General features: G+C 41.1%; 1 protein-coding gene across 1 annotated transcript in view; it reads left to right on the top strand.

Annotated features, from left to right (window-relative positions):
* Positions 1–26,564, top strand: part of grhl2b (grainyhead-like transcription factor 2b) — a 94,231-nt gene that overhangs the window by 35,996 nt on the left and 31,671 nt on the right. The window contains exon 7 of the mRNA XM_078397786.1: positions 1,653–1,764. Coding sequence (XP_078253912.1) covers positions 1,653–1,764 — 112 coding nt within the window. The remainder of the gene's footprint in view (positions 1–1,652; positions 1,765–26,564) is intronic.

Raw genomic sequence — 26,564 nt, 5'->3', positions numbered from 1 at the left:
TAGCTTCTAATTTTCACCCGACAAACAGCTTACAATGGCCTGTTTCCTTTATCAAGTTACTCTTTTACATATCTTTTATTCATTGTTCTTTATCTCTCCACATCATTGTCTATATCTCTCGTTTCCCTTATCCCTAACCAGTCTGAAGAAAGGTCTCGACCAGAAACATCACCCATTCCTTCTCTCCAGAGATGCTGCCTGTCCCGCTGAGTTACTCCAGCTTTTTGTGTCTATCTTTGGTTTAAACCACTTTGTGTCCTTTTGTGTAAACCAGCATCTGCAGTTCCTGGTTTCTACATTCTTCTTCAGCTTAATGTTTCATCTGAAGGGCAGTGCCCCTTAAAAAGCAGCAGTCATTCCATATTGCACCATTTTTTAGCTAGCATGTATTTTTTTGTGCCCAAGTCTCTGGGATGGAATGGAATACGAACTACCCAGAAGCATCAACTACCCCAAAACTAAGACTGTAAAGTATAGAAAATATCTCTATCTCATGAAATCTAGGATTCTAGAAAACTGGCGCAACTTGGCATTTTCAGTGTTCGTATTAGATCTTAACTCTTCCAACTTCACGGTTTCATGCCTCTCTTGTACATTTATAAAATTAGCTTTGACAGTCTGAATATTTAAAACTTTTTTTTATCATTTTGATTTCTATTACTAGGCTGAATTGAGTACTGAATCAAGAGTTCTACGCTCTGCCCAACATATTTTAATGGCAGTCTAAAAATCCAAGAACAGTATTGTACCCATGTCATTTTGTTAACCCATGCTGTACTTGAAACTGGAATGGTGGTCACCAAGACTCATGCATTTGAATGCTTGCAACATTGCTCCTTCTTGCATTGCAACTTGTATTCTGAAAGGTGATGGTGCACATTAAATTTGCCATTCATACAAACAACTTGGCCCCAAATAGCATTCATTTTGTAGTGACTCAGTAACATTTCCTTTTTTTAAATTTTCTCTGTGACAGAAAATTTACAAAACAGGGCACAGAATTTGTTGAAGTTTACCTTTGAAAATGGCTACTTAGTAAAATAAATATGTTGCATTTACTTTGAACACTTTTTCTACTGATGGTCTCAAATTAAGTAATGTGGAAAACTGCTGCAATGTTTAAACCATGCATTCTGTCTCAACTTGTTTAATTGGTTGTTTAACTGGATATCATTTTCTCTTAAAAGTGCAGTATACCAAGTTTTTAATGAACTTTTTTCCACTGATGTGCTAGGTGCAAATGGAACAGCCTGCTTACAGAAAGTTTTGAAAGCTGTGAATTTGTTTTTCCTGTGGGATTAGAATGTAAACAATGGAGATTTTGAATGTTGATCAGCAGTGTGAATGGAGAGAATGCTCAATGAAGTTGTTTACTTTGTCTTAAATTATCCTATGGCAATTTACTTCCTGGAAAATTTTATTGCAGAAAGAAATACTGGCCCCATTCTTTGCTAACAGTAAGCGACAACGTTCGTTTACAGAGCAAGCATAAACGTTGATGCCATACAATAAAAACATGGAACATGACTGGCTTGTCTCTAATTAAGGAATATCAAGAAAAATGTGAATAGCTAAAATGTTTTTTTGTATGGCAATGTTTTTTTCGGAAGATGCAATATAAAGAATATAATCTGAATTATCCATTTCCCCAGAGTGTAATAATGGTGGTATTCAGTGAAGATAAGAATCGTGATGAGCAGCTAAAATATTGGAAGTACTGGCATTCTCGACAACATACGGCCAAACAGAGGGTTCTCGATATTGGTAAGTGGATCCCTCACTGAGATGAGTTACTATGGCAATTAAAATGAGAATTTTAATTGCAACAACATTGACTAATTGCTATGGAAGAAGTGAGATTCTTTTAATTATTCAAATTTTTGTTGCCTGGAACTGCTTGGGATTTGTAATCTTTCATACAGTTTTGGGGTGATTATATTGCCTTTTTTTGACCCTCATTTTTTATTATAACAGCTATGTGTGTGAACTACAATAACTGCCCTTCGCTGTATTTGAGGGAAAAAACGGGCATTGATGGCTTTATTGCCACAGCCAAATCTAATCTGATGCAGGAAAAATGTTCCCAATGTTGGGCGAGTCCAGAACCAGGGGCCACAGTCTTAGAATAAAGGGGAGGCCATTTAAAACTGAGGTGAGAAGAAACTTTTTCACCCAGAGAGTTGTGAATTTGTGGAATTCTCTGCAAATGGATGGATTTAAGAGAGAGTTGGATAGAGCTCTAGGGCTAGTGGCTATGGGGAGAAGGCAGGCACGGGATATTGTTTGTGGACGATCAGCCATGATCACAATGAATGGCGGTGCTGGCTCGAAGGGCCGCACGGCCTCCTCCTGCACCTATTTTCTATGTTTTCTATGTTTCTATGTAATTCTCCTGCACATCCCAGAAATGATCATGATTGAAATGAAAACTGAAAATGTTCCCAACTCGTAACTGAACTTCTTCCCAAATTGTAAATGAATCTAATGATCCTGACAACCATATTTCAAGGCTTCCGCATCCAATGTTTATATCTTATGTGGTCTCTTCCACTATACTTTCATTTTATTAATTCTTACGGCGGAGCGAGGCTCATATGCAAGGGAAATGATTGTGACTGGGTTATTAACTGATGAATGTGCTTCTTGTTGGGCATGGTATAACTGGTCTATGGGTCACCTCTCTGGATGCAAAAAACCCTTGTGCATTGAACTTGAAGTCATGTCATTTTCCTTGCCAATTTGTTGGGCCTCTTTCCTCAATACCAACACAATATGCCATGCATTTAGTGCATTTTCTCTGACCATTTACCTTTGATAATTGCTTGGATCTCACTGGAGGTTGTTGGAGAGGTAATAAAGAAATTTACAGATGGTGCAAAACTTGATTTACAATGTAAATAAAATCATTTAACTGCAGGAACATATTGATGATGGTCCAGGCAGTTCAGCAGAAAAGCGGCAAATGTAATTTTAAACTAACAATATATTTGGGAAGGTGCAATGAAGCAAGGGAGAATACACAACACATAGAATTACATTAAGTCGTATAGAGGAACAAAGTGACTTTGGAGTGTTTAGCCAAAGACCTTTATAGATATCAGGACAGGGCAGTAAACTGGTTAAAAGGCTTTCCTTTACTAGAATGCAAGAGTGAGGAGGTTGTAATGGAAGCATGTTTAATGATAATTAGACCACTGCTTGCATACTGCTGATAAGTCTGATCACCACCTTACATGTGACCCATATTCCTTCATTCTTTGTGTATTTGTGTGCCTATCTAAAAGTTTCTTAAGCACCCCTATTGTACCTGATTCCACCATAACCCCTGACAGCATATTCCATGCACCTACTACTCACTGTTTGTGTGTGTAAAAAAAAAATACCTGCCCCAAATATCTCCAGTAAACGTAGCCCCTCTTACCATAATGCTATGCCCTCTTGTATTTGACATTCCCACCCTGGAGGAAAAAAAGATTTTGACTAACCATCTATGCCTCTCATACTATTATAAACCCTTTTCAGGCCACGCAATGATTATTGATTGATTTTACATCCCTTGACTCCATTCCTCACAAAGCTTTCTTCCTTTAATGTTGAAGTAACTACTGCTGGCTCATAATTACCCAAGTGAGTAACTATATGAGACCAGGAAGCATTGATCTTCAGTTTCAATGCTCTTGAAGTTTATGTTGTCACAGGGAATGCTGGTTTATGAACCAGCTTCTGTTGTGTGCTTCATATACATTTCTAATCAAACAAGACAAACAAACAACTTGGTCTATCCTTTATGTGTGAAATGTTGTATGTCGGCCAAGGATATCATAGAGAGCACATTAAGTTCTGGCAGAACCTGTTAGTCCTGTCGGTGTTGTAGTTATTATACTAAATTTGTCACACAGCTTTTTATAATACACTACAGCTAATTTTAACAGCCTGGCTACTCAGTTCCCACAAGTTATTCAATACGTTTCAAGTTTTAATTTTCCCGATTCCTTTCCTGATGTGTGCAATTTCTATTTTCTAAAATATCCAAAATTCTGTCAGGAATCGTTAAATATCACAGTTCAATGTTTAGCAATATGATTTAATCATCTCATCGAAATAACCTTTTTTTGATGCCTTCAATAAAACTTTTACGTGTACTTTCCTGCCTATTGCCAATGTTTGGACGTTATCATTCCCCCCTGTACTGTGTCAGAACTAAAGTGAAAACCAAAAGTGCTAGGAAATATTCACCAGGGCAGATGGCAGCTGGTGAGGGAGAAACCCCATTTACGTTTTAGAGCATTAGAACTAGGAATGGTCAGATAAAACTCATTTTAAGAGGGGGGAGGAGAGAATGAAAGGGAAAATGTGTGATTGGTTGGAGTTTAAAGGTGACAGTGCAAAGTAGTATGTATCTGCAGGAGCTGCAAATGCAGAATAATTATGCTAAATTACAAAAGGGATGCAAACGTAATGCTCAATATCTAAAATAAAAATGATAGAACTGCTGCTTACCTGAAATTGATAAGCCTGGCTTGGAGTACAGTAGGTTGCAGTGTGCCTCTAACAAAGATGGTGTTGTTCAAATAGTGGTGATAAGACAGTTCTTTGTGTAATTGAAGGGGGAAATGAAACACAAAAAGTACTTGTAATAGGTCATTCGGTCCTTCAAGGCTCCTCTGTCATCAGTATCATCATGGCTTATAATTCAAATTCAGAACCCTATTCCTTCTTCACACATTCCTTAATCCCTCTATCCTAAGAAAGTGACATCACTCGTAGGTCAAGGAATGCACTGGGATTGAACTGAGATGTTCTACAAAATAGTCACCCAATCTGTGTTTGGTCTTGATGTAAAGGAGACCACACACTGAGCGTTATAAAATTGGAAAAGTTTGCAAACAAAGAATATGGAAAGAATGTTTGGGACTTTGGAGTGGAAAGGGAGGGGATAAAGGATCAAGTGTTGTCTCCTGCAGTTGCACAGATGGTATTGTGGGAAGGGGAGCAGGATTTGAAGGAGCTACAGGAATGAACCAGCATGTTTTGGAGAAAATTGATGCATCTGTTGATGAAATAAAGTTGAAAATGTGACTGTTAAATTTGGATTGCACACTTTGTTCAGCCCATCTAATTTAGCACCAAGTTAAATTGAATCAAGTTAAGTTTAATGCCAGGTATAGTCAGTTACAAGTACAATGAAAAGTCCTGCTTGCAACAGCATCAGAGGCAGATAGACAAATACACAAAACAAATTACACATTACATGATTTCTAAACGAAAGGGGACTTTGTAAAAACACTATCCTAGTGATCCATTGTCGAGGTAGGATTAGGATGATGAGTAGGATTCATTACTGTGATATTCTTTAGAGTTTAGAGATACAGCATTGAAACGCCCTTCAGCCGTGCCAACCAGCAATCACCTTCTACACTAACCCACACACACTAGGGACAATCTTTTTAAACAATTTACCGAAGCCAATTAACCTACAAACCTGTACGTCTTTGGAGTGTAGGAGGAAACCGGAGCACCTGGAAAAAAACCCACGCGGTCACAAGGAGAACCTACAAACTCCATACAGACAGCACCATTAGTCAAAATGAACCAAGTCTGGTGCTGTACGACAGCAACAGTACAGTTGCACCACTGTGCCACACACATTGAAGAAAATGTCAGAAAATCCCACTTGACATAACTGGTACAAAATCAGATGGGCTGCACAATCTGTGTGATCCAGTCATGTGTCCAACATTATTCAGTCACCAGATGCAGCAACGTTTTCATGCATATATTTTTTTAACTTGAATTTAAAAAGGGGTATGTTTCAAAAGCTTGGCTAATGTAAAACATTTTATTCTAACTTAAGAAAACATAGATATTTAATGAAAAATGGAAACAGTTGTGCTGTTTGTCTAACATTAAAAGGTTCAGTGTAGTGAGGGGATGTGTGCTCTCAGACAAGTCATAGGGAAAGCAGAAACATGGGCTGCGGCTTTATTCAACAAAAATTTAAACTTGTTGCCAGCTGATTATTTTCACAATGGTTGGAAATAATCGGTGCTTATCATACCCACAAATGTCACAGTGAGGCTCCTTTTTAAATACATGCGAGTCTGAATGACTACTTTTATTTTTAGTTAAGATTATTTTTTTGAAAATGCAATACTGAAAGTTGAAAGTAAACATTACTTTTGAAAGAAATGAAGAACAGAAAGGATAATTGTGAAAATGGGAGAAGTTTTGGCATCAACTCGCGGCAGAGAGATGGTGCAGTGGGTGGAGATCCAAGGTTGAAGAGTGGGTAGCAGAATTTAAAAGCAACCATTCTGTGGAGGATAAGATGGGATTGTCATGTGAAATAAGGGGTCAGCTTATTTATAGGGAAATAGGGCAACACGTTGGTGTAGCGGCAGAGTTGCTGCCTTACAGCGCTTATGGCGCCTGAGACTTGTGTTCGATTCTGACTACAGGTGCTGTTTATATGGAGTTGTACGTTCTCCCCATGACTGCGTGGGTTTTCTTTGAAATCTACAGTTTCCTCCCACACTCCAAAGACAGAGGTTTGTAGGTTAATTGGCTTGGTGTAAATGTAAATTGTCCCCGGTGCGTGTAGGATAGTGTTAATGTGTAGGTATCGCTGGTTGGTGCAGACTCGGTGGGCCAAAGGGTCTGTTTCCATGCTGTATCTCTAAACTAAGCTAAACAAATAAAACCTGTTAAGTATTTGTGTTGGAATAGAGAAGGGAGTCCTCAGAGGCCATATCTTATCCCTATCCTTCAATCTCCGATGCATTCTGCAGCTGTTGCCCACCCGTAAAAGGGATTCAAAAGATAAAAACCGAGGAAACTAAGGTGGGATAGATTGGAGTAGGAAATGGGTTAAAGCAGATAAACGGTGGAGAACAGACATCCTTGACTGGAGGAGAAGTGTCTAAGAAGTAAGCGATTTGAAGATATCAGAGGAAACCTACTGTGTACAATCCCGATGGCCAGAAAGTCTGGTCAGTTCCATCGAAGGGTACAATGGCAGGGTTTGGTCACTGGTTTCCTGCGGAAGACTGCAATTTTGCCCAATGGGCCATGAGTTGAATGCTGTGTACTGGTTGAGAATGGATGAGTGGTTTGGAGGAAGGAGCAAGTGTGCAGGAACAGGCAGTGCCACTGGCAGAGGGAGAAATATGGAGCTAGCTGTTTTAGTGGGTTGGGATGGGGGGTGTCGGGGTCCAACTGCCAGTTCAATGAGTTTCGGGAACTGCCCCTCAAACTGCAGTGCAGTGGTGATACAGGTTAGCTTGTTCAGTCCACCTTTGCAGTTTTACACCTGAGGCAAGCATTGCTTTTTTTCCCCACTGACATTTGAAAAGTGGGATTTATGAGCTTGAATGTAAATCAGAGAAGTAAAGCTGGTCAGAACGAGATGGCTGTTTAGCTTAAGGTTATCGTCGACTGGATCTCAGTGATTTATTGTACCAGTGAACTGGCTTGGAGAAGAGAGTTGCCACCTCCAGTGGACACATTCCCGCTCTTATCTACTCAGTCTGGGTAGGCTCTAGGAACTGAATTTGAACCCTGCTGGTACATTTTCATGTCCTAGTCCTCTCTCGCTGCACCAGCAGAAACCATCACAACCTGTCACTCAGTACAAAAACAAGTGTGTTCAACCCACAAACCAGCACAAGCTTTCTTGTAGCAACATGATTCTAGAGACAATGGCACTGTGCCTCTGATTTCTTGAAACCTTTTTTGGTCCTTGATCGCTTTACTTCTCTGCACTAGTTAGATTCTTAATTTCGAAGAAGTTGGAGTACTCAATTCTCCAACAAAAATGCACCTTCTCTTTTATCCATATAGAAATGTTTTTAGCATACTGTTTTGCATGTTCTCAGTGTAAATTATACAGTAACATTTTATATTTACTTAGTGGATTAAATGTAATAAAATGTTTAAATCTGGTAGCTTCAGCCAAGTTTGAAGATATTCCTAGTGTGGGGTCCAGAACACTGATGTAAATGAATGAGTAACAGTGCCACTAATGTTGATTCCTTTTTGAAGGTGGTCTATTGGCCTTCTGACACCAACCTCTATTTTCTGTTTTGTATCAGACTTGTCAATTTTGCTTTGCGTTTCGTGACACCACAGGCACAACATGCAGGAAAATCCAAATCTTTGGATTACTTTGCCTACTTTTTTTTCAAGAATTCAGTGAATTGCAGCAAACTTGATCTTTCTCATTTTGTTTTGATTTTAATTTAGAGGTACAGCACGGAAACAGGCTCTTCGGCCCACTGAATCCACGCTGACCATTCATTATCCCACATTCTCATCCACTCCTGACACACTAGGGACAATTTACAGAGGCCAATTAACCTACAAATCCACACGTATTTGGGATATGGGGGGGGGGGGAGCCGGAGCATCCGGAGGGATCCTATGTGAAGAATGCGCAAACTCCACCCAATCAGCAGCTGAAGTCAGGATCAAACCTAGGTCTCTGGCACTGTCAGGCAGCAGCTCTACCAGCTGTGTGTTTGAAATGTATTTCTTTATGTTCATTCTTTCGGTGCTTCTCTATCATGCATCTCTAAAGATGTCTTTTTTTTTAAACCATTAATGTTACATGATTAGATTGCTCAAGGATTATAATCCAGCTTTTTAATTAAAACCAAGAAATATTACTGTTAATCTGAATATCAATTGGCTAATGATTTTTTATAATTTATGCATTATTGTGTCAGTCTCTTCCCCAGTTTCAATTAGTGAAGATACAATCACTCTGAAATTGGAAATTTTGACTAAAGTTGCCTTTTTGTTCTTGATCATCTTCCTCGTCTGTCTTAAAGATAGATTATTTGACTTCTTCCAAGGCAAATTCCACCTAGACTCTGATGGATTGAGAGATTCAAGCGTACTATTCAGATATACTATTGAGATTGCATTTTGTTCACAATCTTGTAGAAAACTATAGATACAGCAAGAACTGAATGGTTGTTTAGAGGTGCAACAATAAATCTGCTGCCTCACAGGTCCAGTGACCCACGTTCAATCCTCTAGTGCTACCCCTAAGGAGTTTACATGTTTTTCCTACATTTCAAAAGAGTGTGGGTTAGTAAGTTAATTGACCTCAATAAACAGCTCTAGTGTGCATGTGAGTGGTAAAATCAGGGGGCATTTGGTGTGACTGTGTGGGAATTAAATGAGATTGATATAAATGGGTACTTGATGATCAATGTGGACCCAGTGATTTGAGGGGCCTTTTTCTATGCTGTATACTACATGCCTAATGACAAACCTTTTATTTATATCCTTCTCCCCCACCCCCCCCCCCCCCACCCCCCCCCCCCCCACAGTGGGTTCAATAATAATTTGTTTTGTTTTGGAAAGTTTGACAACTTAGCTGCAGAATAATAAATAGTTCACTCAGCATTACATTTTTTCAAGTACTGGCGAAAATACAGTATCTTTATTATTTCAATTTTGCCAGCTTCTGGTTTGCTGCTATGTTATTTATTTTAAAGGTCAATTTAGTAACATGGAACAGGAAAATACACATTCAGTTTGGAAAGATTTGACCTCGCTTCATCTTAATTTGAGACATTTCAACCTAAGCTCTTGCATAATATGGTGAATATTTTGGATAACGCCTGACTTTGATGCCCTTCACATTTGACCCTCTCCCCACCACTGATGCTTCTTGCATTGAGTTAAATGTAAAGCTCTTAATAATGCACCCCACAGAGTGGAATAAAGAAAGAAACTGGCAGAGTTGGCAGAGGGGTTTGGTGGTTAGTATTTAAAAGAATGTATAAGAAAATAACTGCAGATGCTGGTACAAAAAAGTATTTAAAAGAACATCTGTGAGGCCTCATTCTACCTAAATATCTCCAGGTTTTATTTGTAAAGTGATGGCTGTGTCTCTACATGTTGTAGACACATACTTAACAGCGTGTTTCAACAAGCTGTTTCCATTAGGACACAATTTGGTCTAACGTGGGTTCACCTATCAAAAAGTATTTATACGTACATGTCAGTTAAATTTGTGTTAGTGTTGAGCAAATTCACATAATCATATATCATATCATATCATATCATATCATATATATACAGCCGGAAACAGGCCTTTTCGGCCCACCAAGTCCGTGCCGCCCAGCGATCCCCGTACATTAACACTATCCTACACCCACTAGGGACAATTTTTACATTTACCCAGCCAATTAACCTACATACCTGTACGTCTTTGGAGTGTGGGAGGAAACCGAAGATCTCGGAGAAAACCCACGCAGGTCACGGGGAGAACGTACAAATTCCTTACAGTGCAGCACCCGTAGTCAGGATCGAACCTGAGTCTCCGGCGCTGCATTCGCTGTAAAGCAGCAACTCTACCGCTGCGCTACCAATCTTATAATGGTGAATTTGATTTAGTAAGCTGAAGATGCATGAGATGGAGATATTGGAAATGCAAAGCAGGTTCTACTGCACAGTGAATGTGAGATGGAGGAAAAATGTTCTGGTGAGGTTTCCAGTGCATGTGTTGTTACCCAAATGAAGCTTAGATTTACCTGCTATTCATGCATGTGAAAGATCCTATGGAAATGTTAAAGAAAAGCACAGATTCTCCATGTCCCTTGCAATATTAATCCATCAATCAAACTAATTAAAGTACATTTTTTTATGGTTTACTACTTTGCTGTTTTGGGATCTTGGTGGATGTTAATTGACAGCTGTTTTTTTATGGCTACTTTAGAAAGTAGCCATAATTAAAACGTAGTTCATCTCTGGTGAAAGGCTTAACTACAATGCAATAAATTGTAAACTGTAAACAAGGTTGTAAATAATCCAGGGAGAATAATCTTCATCCAGTTTATTAAAATTCGGTATATCCCGATACACTAATGTATTTAAATTACCTTGAGAAAATTAGAATTCCAAACCAATTGAAATGATGTTCTGTCAACTAAAATCTCAAGTAGAATTTATTGCCCTTCTAGCAAAATGGAATTATGAGATGGTAAGAATTAGCTATGATGTGAATCGGATATTGAGTAACAATTGAATACTTGAGTATTGAATAAGGTAATGAGCTCTTAGTCTTAACCCCAAGTTTTGTATCTAGTTCAGATCAATGTTTGCAAGAATTCAAGTTGAAGATTTCCCATTTTCAGTCTTATTTTAAGGTTATCTACTTTCCTGGTGACCCTCCTGCAACTGTATGTTTTGTTCCATAAAAGTAAAACTGGCAAATTTCACGTAGGGGTGTAGATTGTACAGGAGCTGAATGTGGTGTACTGACACAGTTAGGATTGTGCTTTAATTCAGGAGTGGAATTAATTAACAGGGTTATTGTGGTGTAGTTGACCATGATGCTGGATTCAAAGAGGTGGTGATTGTGTGAGGATTTGTAGAGTATCTCAGCATTGGCCACTTATTACAGAAAACACAATATCTAGTATGTGTAGACATGATAAGAAGAAGATTACAGAAAACCACATACAAGGAACTACAACTTTGTACAGATGGCAAATGATCTGGATGATTTGTATTTGGGAAATAGTCTGATAAATTCTTTAGTCAGAGGGTGGTGAATCTGTGGAATTTGTTGCCACAGAAGACTGTGGTGGCAAAGTCAGTGGATATATTTAAGGCAGAGATAGATTCTTGATTACTACGGGTGTCGGGGGTTATGGGGAGAAGGCAGGAGAATGGGGTTAGGAGGGAGAGATAGATCAGCCACGATTGAATAGCGGAATACACTTAATGGGCCGAATGGCCTAATTCTACTCCTATCACTTAGGCTCATGATCTTATGAGGGAGGCATTTGGTACATCTGAATTCTTGAATATGATATGGTCACATTCTTCTACTGCACCAGCTAAATGTGTTTGAAGTGATTTCCATGACGTTTTTCTGTAATTTTCAATTATTTCTCTGGATGTCCATACCTTATTTTGATGAAATAATGTATTCAATCATTCATCACCCTTATCTTTCCTCGCTTTGTATTTGTGTTGCAATGCAGTGTAACAGTTTTATTTCAAACTTTTTTGTTTGGTTCCTTTAATCTTTGGCAAAGCTCTTGAGATGCTATGAGATAGAGTTACAGAGCAAGTGTTTGAAAGTGGGATGAAGATGGTTATTTTTCCTTTACATGGCATGGACAAGGTAGGTAGGCTGAGTAATCTCATGATTTTAAACTGTCCTTTGTGCCTTTGCCTTATGTATTTATTATTAATGTCAGACTCGAATTTCTTTTTGGTTTCCGTATCATTCAGATATTTGCCACTAGCAATATACCTTGTGCTTCAACTGTACTCTGCATCCAGCTACAACTGGTTGGAAATGGTTAGCAAACCAGGGTGGATAAGGAGGGAAGAGAAGGCGTGAAATATTAAGGACAGTTTCGCCGAACACTTGCGCTCTGTCCTCTCCTGCTGGGTCGAACCATTGTAACTCCCCCCTCTCATTCCCTGACTTTTCTATCCTGGGCCGCCTCCTTTGTCAGAGTGAGGCCACAGGCAAACTGGAGGAACAACACCTTGTATTTGTCTTAGGTAGCTTACAACCCGATGGTATGAACATTGATTTCTAATTTCAAGTACAGTAAACCCTTGCGATAATGGACCTCTATATGGCAGATTTCAGTTATAGTGGACCATCAGTAATAATGGACGCCAGCCCCCCCTCTTTGGTACATTATTGTGAAGGTTTACTGTAATAACCCCCTATCCTCCTCCTCTTCTCCTTCCCCCCCCCCCTACACACCTTGGTGTGCACCCATTTCCCCCTTCCACAGGGCCACTCTCCATCTGCAACTGCTTGGTTCACTTGTCTGTTCCCACTCAAACCACCCCTCCCCAGGTACTTTCCCTTGCAACCACACAAGGTGCAACACCTGTCTTTATACCTCCGCCCTCCACTCCATCCAAGGACCCCGATGGTCCTTCCAGGTGAGACAGAGGTTCACATGCACCTCCTCTAACCTCATCTAGGTTCTCAATGTGGGCTCCTGTACATCGGTGAGACTTGGCAACCACTTCACTGAACACTCGCACTCTGTCTGTCAAGGCCCACTGGATCTCCTGGTTGCTAACCACTTTAACTCCCCTTTCCATTCCCATATTGACCTTTCACTCCTGGGCCTTCTCTGTTGCCAGAGTGAGACGATGCTCAAATTGGAGGAGCAGCACCTCGTATTCTGTTTGGGCAGCTTACATCACAACCCAATGGTATGAACGATGAATTCTCTAATTTTAGGTAACTTTTACAAAAAGTCCCTCCCCTCTCCCCTCGTTCTTACTCTCCCTTGACCCCCTTCCTCCACTAAAAGCCGGTTAAGCAGTTCCACAGTTCACAATGATGCATCCCTCTTGGGATCACACTGTCCTTAGCCAACAATTGACCTTTCAGGAAACCTCCCTGCCTGAGGTAATCTGTTGCTGGCCCTGATTTGTTCTGCTTCCAGTTTCCCATCCACTGCAATCAGTCTGAAGTAGGGTCCCAATCCAAAACGTCACCTATCCATTTTTTCCAAAGATGCTGTATGACTTGCTGAGTTACTCCAGTTTTTAGTGTCTATCTTTGGCCTGTTTGTATTGCTTTCAAGGCAGAGATAGATAGATAATGCAATAAAAACATCTTGACAGGTCACCACAATTTCACAGATACATGCAGTGTCATTTAAGCAAATAATACAAGATACTCTGCACCATTCTGCAACTTTGTAGATATAGATATTGTTGTATCTATCATTAGGAAATGCTGTTTACTCTCTGTGCTTCACGTGAACAAGGAATTTCATTGTATTCTGGTGTATATGACAATAAACTATATGATTTGGAAGAACACAAAAAAATATTGGTGACGGTCTGCAAGGCAGTTGGAAAGAAACGCAAAAGCTTGCATTTTGTTTAAGGCCTCATCATGTTTCTTGGAAAAGCTAAATAAAATAAACCATTCTGTCAATTGTCCTTTTGAATAGAGACATCCATCCAGCTCTCTTTTCTGGATCAGTGAGGTATCTGAAAGGGCTTAGAGTGCACTTAATTTGTTTAACAGTGTTTGTTCCTTTTATTATTTAGGAGCCCTATTCAACCCTGATGAACAGAACTGTGCCAACTGTTTAACTCCCATTAATTACATCTTTGTTTATTTACACAGCCACTAACCAATCCATCATGTCCTTGCAGCCAAATATCCTTTGACTCTTTTATTGGTTATATACCTCCAATTGATCATTGTGAAGCACAGTCAGATGTCACAAATGGTTAATTAATGTTTATTCTGCAACCTTCTTTGCAGAATTAGTTTTAATTAGTTAAATCAGATAAATAGATATTCAATCCACTTGTCAAATCCCAGTGATAGCTTAGAGAACTGAGGCACAGATTTTTATTGATTAAGATTTAAGAACCCCAATGAATACATAAGCATGCCAAATAGGCATTTTATAAAATCAGGACATTGCCTCTTTTTTAAAGGTGGAGTCACCATTCAAGTGTTTGCAGAGGCAGAACCCATAGAGGAAGAGTTAAATCAAATAAAAGAGCACCTCAAGCTCATATGGCTGCTTGTTTGTTAGTGCTCATGCTTCTGAAATGTCTGGTTAGGATCCCACTTCTCGGTCAAGGCCTTTGTCTCCAGGTTGCTTTGTCCATGAGTTCCCAAAACATCAGTAATACTTGATGGGAAAAACTGCTTGTGCTGAATGTCTGAAGGAAATACTGAAAATACTGGAGACAGGCAGCAGGTCAGACAAGCAAGTGTGGAAACAGTAAATTAATTAACATTTCAGGCTTGATGAAGGGTCTTTGACCAGAATGTTAACTCTCTTCGCATGGATGCTGCCTGTCCTGCTGACTTTTTCCAGCATTTTCTGTATTACTAATACTGTAGAAGTGTGCAGACCTAATTAGCTTAGAAAGTAGATGGCCAAGCCATGCTGTTTCCTAATGCATAAATCTCTTTCACCTTCCCTCTTCCCCACCCCTCCAATTTGCTATGGCCACGGTCTCATTTGTGTGAGTTTACCATTTCTAACTGCAGGCTTGTCCCTTCCGTTGATGGAGAAGCACGAGTTTGGCAGTGAGAGTTTTTGTTTTTGCTTCTGCTCCAAATATTCTTGCTGTATACAGACTAAAAAATATCATCCCAGGCAGGGGGAAGCTCGGCTGTTGTGCCAAGTTGTTGCTAATCTGCGTGAACAGATTTGTGCTTGTCTGCACGTTGTTTATAGTGCAACACTGCACACGGGGTAAGGCTGAGCATAACACAGGTGTAGGGCTATTCACTGGAAGGGAAGGGAAAACAGCTCTAAGTAATTATGAAATTACATGTCGTCATGGTCTTTTTGCCATGAAATGTTGTGGTCAATATCTGTGGTAGGGAAATGTACATTCTTTGGTACGTCGGTCTAATTTATGAGTTGGTGATCACTACTCTGAAGATGTTCATGACTATAAAAGTTAATTGCATTATTTATTAAAAATGCCGCACAAAATTAAATGTTTGCTCAGCTATAACAATGAACAAATATTAATTATGTGGTTGTACATTAGCAAAAGTCAAGCTCATTTAAAACATATTAATTTAACCGAGAGAAACACGTTTTGTATAGATTCAAAAATTCTATTAACTATGGCATTATGCCTTTTCCCCTAATTAAATCGTGACAAAATACTACACGACCAAATAATGAAAACGCAAATGCATATGCCTGCAATATTAATAAACTGCAAGAAAATCTCATTGGGTTGATTAGCGTCTGTGGAGGCAAAGTTTTGGAGTCAATGTTTTGGATTGTTACACTGCACCAGTCCTGATGCAGGAACTTGACCCAAAATGTCAGCCACTCCTTTGCCTCGACAGATTCTTTGACCCACTGCATTCTTACAACAGTTTATTCATTTTTTGTTCCAACATGTGAGGACTCCTGTTTCCTGCTTAAAATATTAACTGATTCTCCCTCCTGGATGCTGCTTAACTTTCTGAGTGATTCCAGCATTTTCTGTCATATTAGATTTTCAGCATTTGCAATATTTTGTGGACCACCAATCAAACTTGTTTTCTTCACATTTATAAATTGGCTTTTAACAGTGCAGAAGTAAACTGAAAGTTGTCAGACCTTGAGTCAGCAGAGCTGTGTCTGGAGGAGCCCTGCATAACACTACCATGTTCAAGAGTTTGCAACCAGTCTTTTACAGGACAAAAATCTATGAGTGGGGCAGTGGCACAACTAGTTATGTTGCTGCTTCACAGCTACACCAACCTGGATTCAATCCTGACATGTAGTGTAGAGTTTGCATATTCCCCTTGTGACTACATGGGTTTCCTCTGATGCTCTGGTTTCCTCTCGCATCTCAAAGGGCTGGTAGATTAATTGGCTGCTGTAAATTGCCTCTGGTGCATTGGTGAGTGGTAGAATCTGGGAAGGAGTTGATGGGAATGTGGGGAGAATAAACTGGGTTAGGGCAGGGTTAGCTAAAAATGAGTAGTTGGCGATGGGTGTGTACTCAACCAGTCAGGGGGCCTGTTTCTATGTATCTCCCCATGACAGTATAGCTCAGTATGCTGCAATTACATTTCCAGATAATGCATAAAATGCATAACAAGATAAGTGAGCAATTTGGTGGCGTGAACTTGGTGAGGTGAGTGTTAAATCTCGAAAGCAGTAAATTAAACGGAATCATTGTGCAAAGCATGGTGGCACACACTTTGATCAAATGATTAGAACTCCCCCCCCCCCCCAACCCAACAATTTATTGAAGCATCCAATAGCTTTTTTTCTGCCATGCTACAATCAGGATATCTGTTTCCTGTCTAGATAGTGCATTTCACTGCCAATTTTAAATTCGCCCTTTTCTTTGGACCTTGATCCTGCAATCCCTTTTTGTTTAAAGTTGCTTTCTACTTCATGAACAATTTTGATGTCCCTATAAGTTTATCTCGGATGTCACTATTTCCAAGATTAAATACCTAACTGCCTCTTATCATGCTTATATTCTGGACCGCTAGAACTTGTTCTGCCTCAGATAGCTCGTTGCACCAGTAACTGGGTATTGATGGAATATTTAAGCTGTGTTCTGAACAGAGATTATGATTTTCTTTGATTTGTATTATGATGCTTTGGCCATGTAACTCAATCTTCCATTTGCTGCATTCATATTGAGTTTTTTTCATGATTAAAGCAAATGTTATTTATGTCTTTCTCTGCTAATACTTCAAGCATGTAAATCCCACTATTCTGTCCCTCTTTCCTTTTTCCCCTCTCCACCCCATCCCCTTCCACCCATACACTGCCCTATGGCTTTATATTTCACTCCTCTTCTCCTTATCTAACACCCTTTCATCTCCTTTTCATCCCTATCCTTCCTCCACCCATCTACCATTCAACCCCTCACTCACTGTGTATCCACCTGTCAATTGTCAGGCTTTGTCCGCTACCATCTCCATTCTAGGCTTTCTCGCTCCTACTTAAATAAGGTTAAAGAAGGATCCTGACCCAAAATGTTGCACAACCATTCCTTCCACAGATCCTGCCAGACCCGATTAATTATTCCAGCACATTGTGTTCTACACATAGACATCATAATGCTTGTTTTCTTGTCATTACTGTTGCTGTCCTCCATTGTCTGAATTGACTTAAATTTGCACCCAATCACTCTGTGGCTCAAATTTAAAACACTTTGGAAACTTATGGAAACTGTTTCCAAAGTGTTTTAAATTTAGTTTTTAGTGAAGTTTCTCTTGGAAACCTGTTAGAAATCTTCATCCAATTTTGATAGTCTGCCAGCCTGTAGTTGTGAGATTCCTACCTAGCTTTAGATTTTCCTTTGCAGTTTGAAGTTCCACCTTATAGCCAACTCTTCAATTAAGGTTCTGGTCAAAGATGTATGTTTGTATCTTTATGGTTTTCAACTCTTTGGGATGCTTTCTTCTAGTCAAATTGCAGGGAGAAACTTATTATTAACTTTCATCTACATAGCTAATATGTAGTCTGCACAGAATTATTAATCTTTAGGCCATCAATAAAAGTGTATTTTATCTTCTCTGTTCTTATTACTCTTGAAGATATTGACTTCTTCCAGGATGATTACTCCTGTTTCCAGGCATTTCCTAATACTCTATCCTGGTAACTATATGGGGGATACTTTCACCTGACAACTGGTAACAACCAAAATAAAATAGCATTTTATTTTCCTTCCTTAAACCAAAGGAGACTATGTTGATTTAAGATGCCTCATTTGCTAGTTTGTAGATTAAGCTTTCTGTTCAGACAATTCTGGTTTTTGTGATACAATGACTTAATTCATCAACATTTGGCCTTTCATAATAATAATAATAATAATACATTTTATTTATATAGCGCTTTTCATATACTCAAAGACGCTTTACAGAGATTTTGAGAACATAGGGAAATTAATAAATAGATAAATAAGTAAATAAATAAATGAACAGAGAAAGGAGACAGTAGGTGAGGTGACCTTCAGTGGTTGAAGGCAGTGCTGAACAGGTGAGACTTCAGCGATGTTTTGAATGTGGTGAGTGTGGGGGAGTCTCTAACGGTTTGGGGTAGTGAGTTCCATAGGGTGGGAGCAGCGATGGAGAAAGCCCTGTCCCCCCAGGATCTGAGTTTAGTCCGGATGTGGGGGGATAGGAGATTGGCAGCGGCAGAGCGGAGGGTGCAGGTGGGAGTGTGCCTGTGGAGGAGGTCGGTCAGGTAGGATGGGGCCAGGTTATGGAGGGCTTTGTAGGTTATGAGGAGGATTTTGTACTGGATTCTCTGGGGGATGGGGAGCCAGTGGAGTTTATAAAGGACGGGGGTGATATGGTCACGGATCGAGGTGTGTGTGAGTAGACGGGCAGCGGAGTTTTGAATGTATTGAAGTTTATTGATGATTTTTGAGGGTGCGCCATAGAGGAGGCTGTTGCAGTAGTCCAGACGGGAGGTGATGAAGGCGTGGATGAGGGTTTCTGCAGCTGTGGAGGAGAGGGATGGACGGAGACGGGCAATGTTTTTGAGGTGGAAGAAGGCTGTCTTTGTGATGTGTTTGATGTGTTTGTCGAAGGAGAGGGTTTGATCAAGGATGATTCCAAGATTCCGGATGTGAGGTGAGGTGGATACTGGGAGACCATCAATGTTGAGGATGAAGTTTTGGGTGGATTTGGTGAGCATTTTTGGACCAATGATGATGATTTCAGATTTGTTGCAATTGAGTTTGAGGAAGTTTGATTGAAGCCAAGATTTTATTTCAGTAATGCAGTTTGTCAGTGTAGAGTGTGTGGTGGAGGAGATTGATTTGGTGGAGATGAGGAGCTGGATATCATCGGCGAAGCAGTGGAAGTTGAGACCATGACGGCGGATTAATTGACCAAGGGGGAACAGGTAGAGGATGAAGAGGAGGGGGCCAAGGACTGAGCCTTGGGGGACACCTTGGGGGAGGGGAGCGGTGGGGGATTTACAGTTGTTAATGGAGATGAACTGGTGTCTGTCAGAGAGGTAAGATTTAAACCAGGATAGGGCTGTGCCGGTGATGTTAAGGGAGGTTTCAAGTCGGGTGAGGAGAATGGAGTGATTTATGGTGTCAAAGGCGGCGCTGAGGTCAAGTAGGATGAGGATGTTGAGGTTGCCAGCGTCGGAGGAGAGGAGAATGTCGTTTGTGATTTTGAGGAGCGCAGTTTCAGTACAGTGGTTTGAGCGGAATCCAGATTGGAAAGTTTCATACAGGTTATTGGTAGAGAGGTGGTATTTTAGTTGGGAAGCTACAGCACGTTCCAAAACTTTGGACAGAAAGGGTAGGTTGGAGATTGGTCTGAAGTTGTTTGGGGTGTCAGGGTTTAGACCAGGTTTTTTCAGAATGGGGGTGACAGCAGCGATTTTGAGGGATGGCGGAATGATGCCAGTGGACAGGGAGGAGTTTATTGTTGCAGTGATAAGTGGAGAGAGAGCAGGAAGGCAGGCCTTGACAAAGCTGGAGGGGATGGGGTCCAGAGAGCAGGTGGCAGTTTTTATTCCTGTGAAGAGGTCAGAGAGGTCGGTGGTGGAGATTGGGGAGAACTGAGGCAGGGGCTGACAGGATAAGGGGGGGCAGGTGGTTTGAGGGGGAGCAAGTGCGTTGGTGGTTATGTGCTGTAGATGTTGTCTATTTTGCTTTGGAAGAATGAAAGGAAAGTGGTGCATTTGTCAACTGTGAATGATTGGGAGATGGTGTCCAGGGGGCTGAGGAGTTTGTTTATTGTAGAGAAGAGTGTTTTGGGGTTTCCGGAGCCAGAGTGAATTATTTGAGAGTAGTAGGTGGAGTGGGCATGGGAGAGGGCATCTTTATAGTGCTGTATGTGGTCTTTGTAGGCTTGGGAGTGAATTGTGAGACCTGTTTTGTTGCGGAGTCTTTCAAGTTGACGGGCATGAGTTTTCATCACGCGGAGTTCAGGGGTAAACCAGGGAGCAGAGTGGGTGAAGGAAACTGTTTTGGTTTTTATAGGTGCAAGCTGGTCGAGGCAGGAGGAGAGAGTGCGGTTGTAGTAGTCAGTGAGGTCAGAGGGGCTGTGGAGGTCAACGAAGGGAGAGGCGGACATTATTTCAGAGAGGGAGGATGAGAGCGAGGTAGGTGAAACAGAGTTCAGCTTGCGGAAGTTTATTTTGCGTTTTTGCTTTGGAGCTGGGGTGGGAATGTTGACGGACATGGTGATGGCTAAGTGATCAGAGAGAGTGGGGTCGGAGCCAGAGAGGTGATGTAGATTTAGTCCAGTGGAGCAGACAAGGTCCAGAATGTGCCCACGGTTATGGGTGGGAAAATTTACGTGTTGAGTGAGGTTAAAGCAGGGATAAATACGGAGTGCTTCAGTTATCATTGACTCTTGCAATTGTTGACTTGGAGCATCATTTAAATTGGTAAAAGGATTAGAGGTGTGCGATGTGGTAATGTGTTTTCACCCTGAGGGTGGTATAATCTAGAATTTCTTGCCTTAAAGGTTGTGAGCGAAACACTTATTTCATTTAAAAAGTACTTGGATCTGCTTTTGAAGACTGGTGACTTGCAGGCGTATGGACCCAGTACTGGAAGATGGGATCAAGCTGTATTTCTTTCATCTGAGTGATGTAGATAGGATGATCTAAATGGCCTCCCTCCCTCTATATTATTTGCCTTCTATGACTGAATGACGTGTTAGTTTGAGGGTAACTTGACCAGATCAGTATGAAAGGTGGTGGACTGGAGGTGGTGAGAATTCCATCTGCCCTCCCAGTTAGCCTTTAGTTCAGTATCCTTGTCATGATGACCAAGTGGTGGAGTTACTCCCAGGCATGAATTCCAGCCTCTGGGCAGGAATGGCTGCCAATAGAGAACACATCCTGGAGATAAGAGTTGGATGCTGGATTATGTCTAGGTAAGCAGTTTGTTTTCCAGGCAGTGCAAACAGGTAGCTTCTGATAAGCCACCTATTTACCTTGGACTGATTAAACACCAAAGCAAATGCATTCAGGAAGTTATAGTCTATGGGAATTGATAAGTAGCTTTGCCTTTGTTCAAGGTTAACGGGACCTTGGCTGGCATAATCAACTGACATACTGTCAGCCAGAGACAGGCTGCTTTGTTTGATCATGGGCTCATTCAGCCATAGGTAATTTGGTTCTAGCCACGGGAGGAGTTTTGATTTTTGTTATTTTAAGTTGGATTTTATGGTCTCCTCTGCCTGATAGTATTGATTCAGTCAGGTTTCTTTTTAACGAGTTGACTTTGATTTTATTCAAGAAGACTCGCCTGCTAATGTGTTAGTCTGGGTATATATTAAATTAGCTTTTGCTTTCGGAGTACAGATTCATTGGATGGGATGAGCAGAGCTGTTTATTTTATGTAAATCTGATGGTACCATAGACTGGTAATCATTTGGTAACTTATTGATTTAATTTACTTGAACAATTGTAGATCCTTAAATCCATTCCAACTGGGGATTTTGGTGTCTAGAATTGCGTGTTACATAATTAAAAACAAATTAAACACATTTATAGGCTGATGCTTTTGCTACTAGATTTTGTAAATTAGACAAGTCTTAAGGTTTCCAGTCGTATATCCAATCTCAAACAATGTTAAATGTTTGTGGGAAATAAAACCTGGCAGAATTAACTCCACTAAAAATTCCCATATATTTCACTGTAGTTTTGCATGACAGAATATTAAATTGTAAGGAATAAAGTGTGTGCTTCTTAATCTAATGTTATAATACTGTTATAATACTAATGTTATAATCCATAATACTGTGCAATGATGAGTGACTTGTTGAATTAGAAAACAATGTAATGTCAGCCTAGTAATGTACATCATTGAGAAACGTTGAAGCACAATTCCTTGTTAATGTTAAAATGTTAATAATTTAATGAGAATTTAAACGAGCTTTTCAGGTTATTGTAAACATTTTGTCTTGTTTTTGTAGAGTGTAGATGTTTTTGCAATGTCCCTAAATCATTATATCAATGATGAAAGTTTGCACCAGTGACTACTTTTAATGTCCATGGCTCGAGTTAACGATCATATCATTAGCTGTGAAGCAGGGGATGTTTGAAGATGTGAAAAATACTATACAAATGTACATTCATTTCTGATTTCTAGAATCCATAGTGTTTAGTACTTAGAATACACAAATATAAGAAACAAAACAAGAGTAGGACAATCGGGCTCATGTGGTTATTTTTTCAATAGATCCGAGCTGATCTTTTATCACAGTGCCACTTTCCTAACCCCTCATCTCTGATTCTGTCTGTGTGTCTGAAGAGAGTGGGGATGGGGGCAGGGGAGAGTGGGGGTGGGGGAAGAGGGGAGAATGGGGGAAGGGGAGAATTGGGGGAGGGGGTGGGGAGGGGGTGGGGAGGAGAGAGTGGGGGGTGGGGGAGGGGGTGGCGGGAGGAGAGTGGAGGTGGGGGGCAAGTGGGGGTGGGGAGGAGGGTGGTGTGGGGCGAAGGGAAGAGTGGGGGTGGGGTGGGGGAGTGTGGGGGTGGGGAGGGAAGATTGGGGTGGGGTAGAGGGTTGCGGGCAGGGAGGGTGGGGGAGGGGAGGGAGGTGGGGGAGGGGGGAATAGGGGTGGGGAGGGGGAAATGGAGGTGGAGGCAGAGCTAGGGGGAGTGGGGTAAGAGAGGGGCAGGTGGGGCAGGGGAGGGGCAAGTGGGAGTGGGGAGGGGGGATGGAGTGGGTCATGGGGGGAGGAGGGGGGGGATAAGGGGGATTGAGTGGGGGGGGTTAGGGTGCTACAATACAGGAGAGGCTTTGGGTCCAGGGCTCACTCACTCACACCCTCTCCCCTTCCCTGTCCCCCCCTCTACGAGGAATGGTCCCAACGGGTCCACTTGGTCTAGTATCTATATACTAAAACTCTTGTTTGTTTGTTTGTTCCTGAACTACAGCCAAAACGCTATAAGATAGCGGGACAATTTTAGGCCCACCTTACTCACCGTCGTCCCTTTGGTGTTAATGGAAGAAGTTTCATTGAAATCGGTGTTATATTTTTAGTTATTCACATTTTAAAGTTTAAATCTATCCTAGGAGGGAGGGGGAAGGGAGGGGGGGGGGGAGGGGAAGGGGGGAGGGGAGGGGAAGGGGGGAGGGGAAGGGGGGAGAGGGGAGGGTGGTGGAGTTGGTGCTTCACCATTGCAGGAGAGGTTTGGGCCCAATGGGTCCTCTTGGTCTAGTATATTACTAAGACTCACTGTCCGTGTGTATGTGTGCACCATAACTTTGGTGGTTCGCACAGCCAAAACGGTACACCATAGCACCACAATTTCTGCACCACATTACTCTCCATTATCCTGGGCATAATATCTAACAACTCTAATTCAAATTGAAGCTACATTTTTAAAGCTACAGACATTTTAAAGTTTAAAAATTCACTTTCTAACCCATTTCCTGAAAGTCCTCAGCGTATGACGTCACAATGGGCCACTTTCGACTTCATTTGATCCTCACTCGCCAAAACAAGATGGCCGCCAGCAGCGCTGCCGCCCGCCTGGTGAGGAGGGGGGTGGGGGTGGATAGGAGGGAATGGGGTGGGGGCAGGGGAGGGACTAGTGGGGTGGGGTAAGGGTTATGAAGTGGGTCAGTGGAGGGGAGGAGGGGGGGATAAGGGGATTGAGTGGGGGGGGATTGAGGGTGCTACACCAATACAGGAGAGGCTTTGGGTACAGGGCTCATTCAGTGACACCCTCTCTCCTTCCCTGTTCCCCCTCTACAAGGAATGGGCCCAACGGATCAACTTGCTCTAGTTAATGTCTAAAGATCTACCAATCTTTGTCTTGAATATGGTTGGCACCGGAGCTTCCACATCTCTTTGGGGTAATAAATTCCAAAGATCCAATATCCCTGAATGAAAACAAAATCTCTTCATCTGTGTTGAATGGCCACCCCTTTTTTTTAAGGTTTATTTATGGTTCTACAGACTCAAGTCAGTGGAAGTATTAACTCTGCATCCAGCTGGTCAAGTGCTGTACAAATGTTGTATGTCTCAATGAGATCACCTCACATTCTTTTAAATTCAAAGGGGCATAGGCCTGATCGCTTAATATATAACAAATCCACCAATCCAGTGATAAATCTGGTGAGGCCCTGCATTTTCCTCAGAGCACACTGGCAGAGTATCATCAATTTACATGACTTTGTTAAACTTCATCCCCTCATCCAAGTCATTGATATAGATTATGAACAGTTGTGTACCATCTCCCATCTTGTATGTTGTGTACCATCTCCCATCTTGAACTCCCTTCCGAGTTACTTGCTGTATCTGCATGTTAACTTTTAGTGATTTATGTATGAGCATACCCAAATTGCTCCGAACAAAAACATTTTTCATTCTGACTTGGATGAAGTCCAGTATTTGGAAGAATCACAGGAGGTCTCATCAAAACATGCAATGTTCTCAAAGGGCTTGCCAGGCTAGATGCAGGCAGGTGAATCCAGGACTAACAGGCACAGTTTGACGCAAAGGTGAACCATTTAGCATGGAGAGGAGCAGAAACATCTTCCCTCAAAGGGTGTTGAGTATTTGGAATTCTCTTTCCCACATGTCTGTAGCGATTCAGTTTTTTTGTTCATCCCAAACGGAGAGATCATTAAGGAATATGGGGATGGTGCTCAAATGGCACTAAGGGAGAAGATCAGCCATGATCATAATGAATGGCGGAGACGGTTCAAAGGGCTGGTTGGCCTACATCTGTTCTTATTTCTTATACGCTATACTACTCTGCTAGAAGGAAGCAGGTTCTCAGGACATTGCATGAAGGAAATGAATTTGGTGTTATATCTGTGCTTGATATCTGCGGTGTAGCCGTTTCAATTCTGGCAGATTGTTCTATTCAAATCTAGTGCCCAGATATTAGCCGTGTAATTTAATTCCAGCTGTAGTTTTTCCATTTCATTTTGAGACCACGGAGTATGTTGTATTGATGGTTAGTGATGAGATGTTGTTACCAATTTGTATTGATTGAAGTCTGCCGATGAGGAAGTCAAGTATCCAGTTGCAAAAGAAGGTTACGGATCAGATCAGTTTTGAGGGAATGATTGTATTGCACTCAGAGCTATTGTCGGTGAACAACAGCTTGGTGTATGTCTCCAGACAAGAATACTTACATTATCAATATTAAATTCTGTTCCCTATTCAACCATTTAATTGCTTCAGCTATTTTGTTTTCTGAGTTAAAAAAATAAATCTCCCACTGACTTCACATTTATGGTTTGGAGCTGAGAAATGCAAGGCGGTCCTTCTCCGACATCATTGCCAAAAACAATAATAATGCACGTGCCTTGTTTGCTAGTGTCGACAGGCTAACAAACCCTCCTGCGTCAGTAGCCTCTGAACTTCTATCCACAGGGCCTGCAATGAATTTGCCTCCTTCACTGACAAAATTCAGAAAATTAGACAAGCAGTCAGTGCCTCCATATCTGGTATAGGATGCATATCATCCTTGTGTCCACGTAAAACCAATTCAAATGCCATGACACTATTTTGTGCGATCAACCATAAAAACCTGGAGGACATTATACAACATCTGAAATCCTCCTCCTGCTGCCTTGATATTCTGCCAACAAGCTTTTTCAAAAATGTTTCAAATTATTTGGCCTCAGATCTTCTACAAATTGTAAACACGTCTCTTCTCTCGGGTGTCTTCCCAAAGGCCTTGCAAAATGCAGTCATCAAGCCACTCTTGAAAAAGAACAATCTAGACACGTCACTAATGAGCAATTACAGGCCCATTTCAAACCTTCAATTTTTAAATAAAATTATTGAAAAAGCTGTTTTTCAACAGCTTAACAACTTCTTGTCAGTAAACAACTGTTTTGATGTCTTGCAGTCAGGTTTTCGACCACAGCACTGAGACTGCTTTAGTTAAGGTCTTCAATGACATCCACTTAATAATAATATATTCCTTTATTCATCCCACACCGGGGAAATTTACAGCAGCAAAGTGGATAGCAATAGAGCAAGAGGTCATTCATTATAAATAAATAAAAGATACATAAATTGTCATCTGTTTTCAGTGTGTTCTTAGCTGTTATTGTTGACTTGTCTGCTGGGAGCAGTGCTGGTTGTGCAGTCTCACAGCAGC

Source organism: Rhinoraja longicauda, chromosome 4 (genome assembly GCF_053455715.1).
Source record: "Rhinoraja longicauda isolate Sanriku21f chromosome 4, sRhiLon1.1, whole genome shotgun sequence".
Classification (NCBI taxonomy): Eukaryota; Metazoa; Chordata; class Chondrichthyes; order Rajiformes; family Arhynchobatidae; genus Rhinoraja; species Rhinoraja longicauda.
The sequence above is the reverse complement of the archived record's forward strand: the minus strand, read 5'-3'. Positions and strand labels throughout refer to the sequence as shown.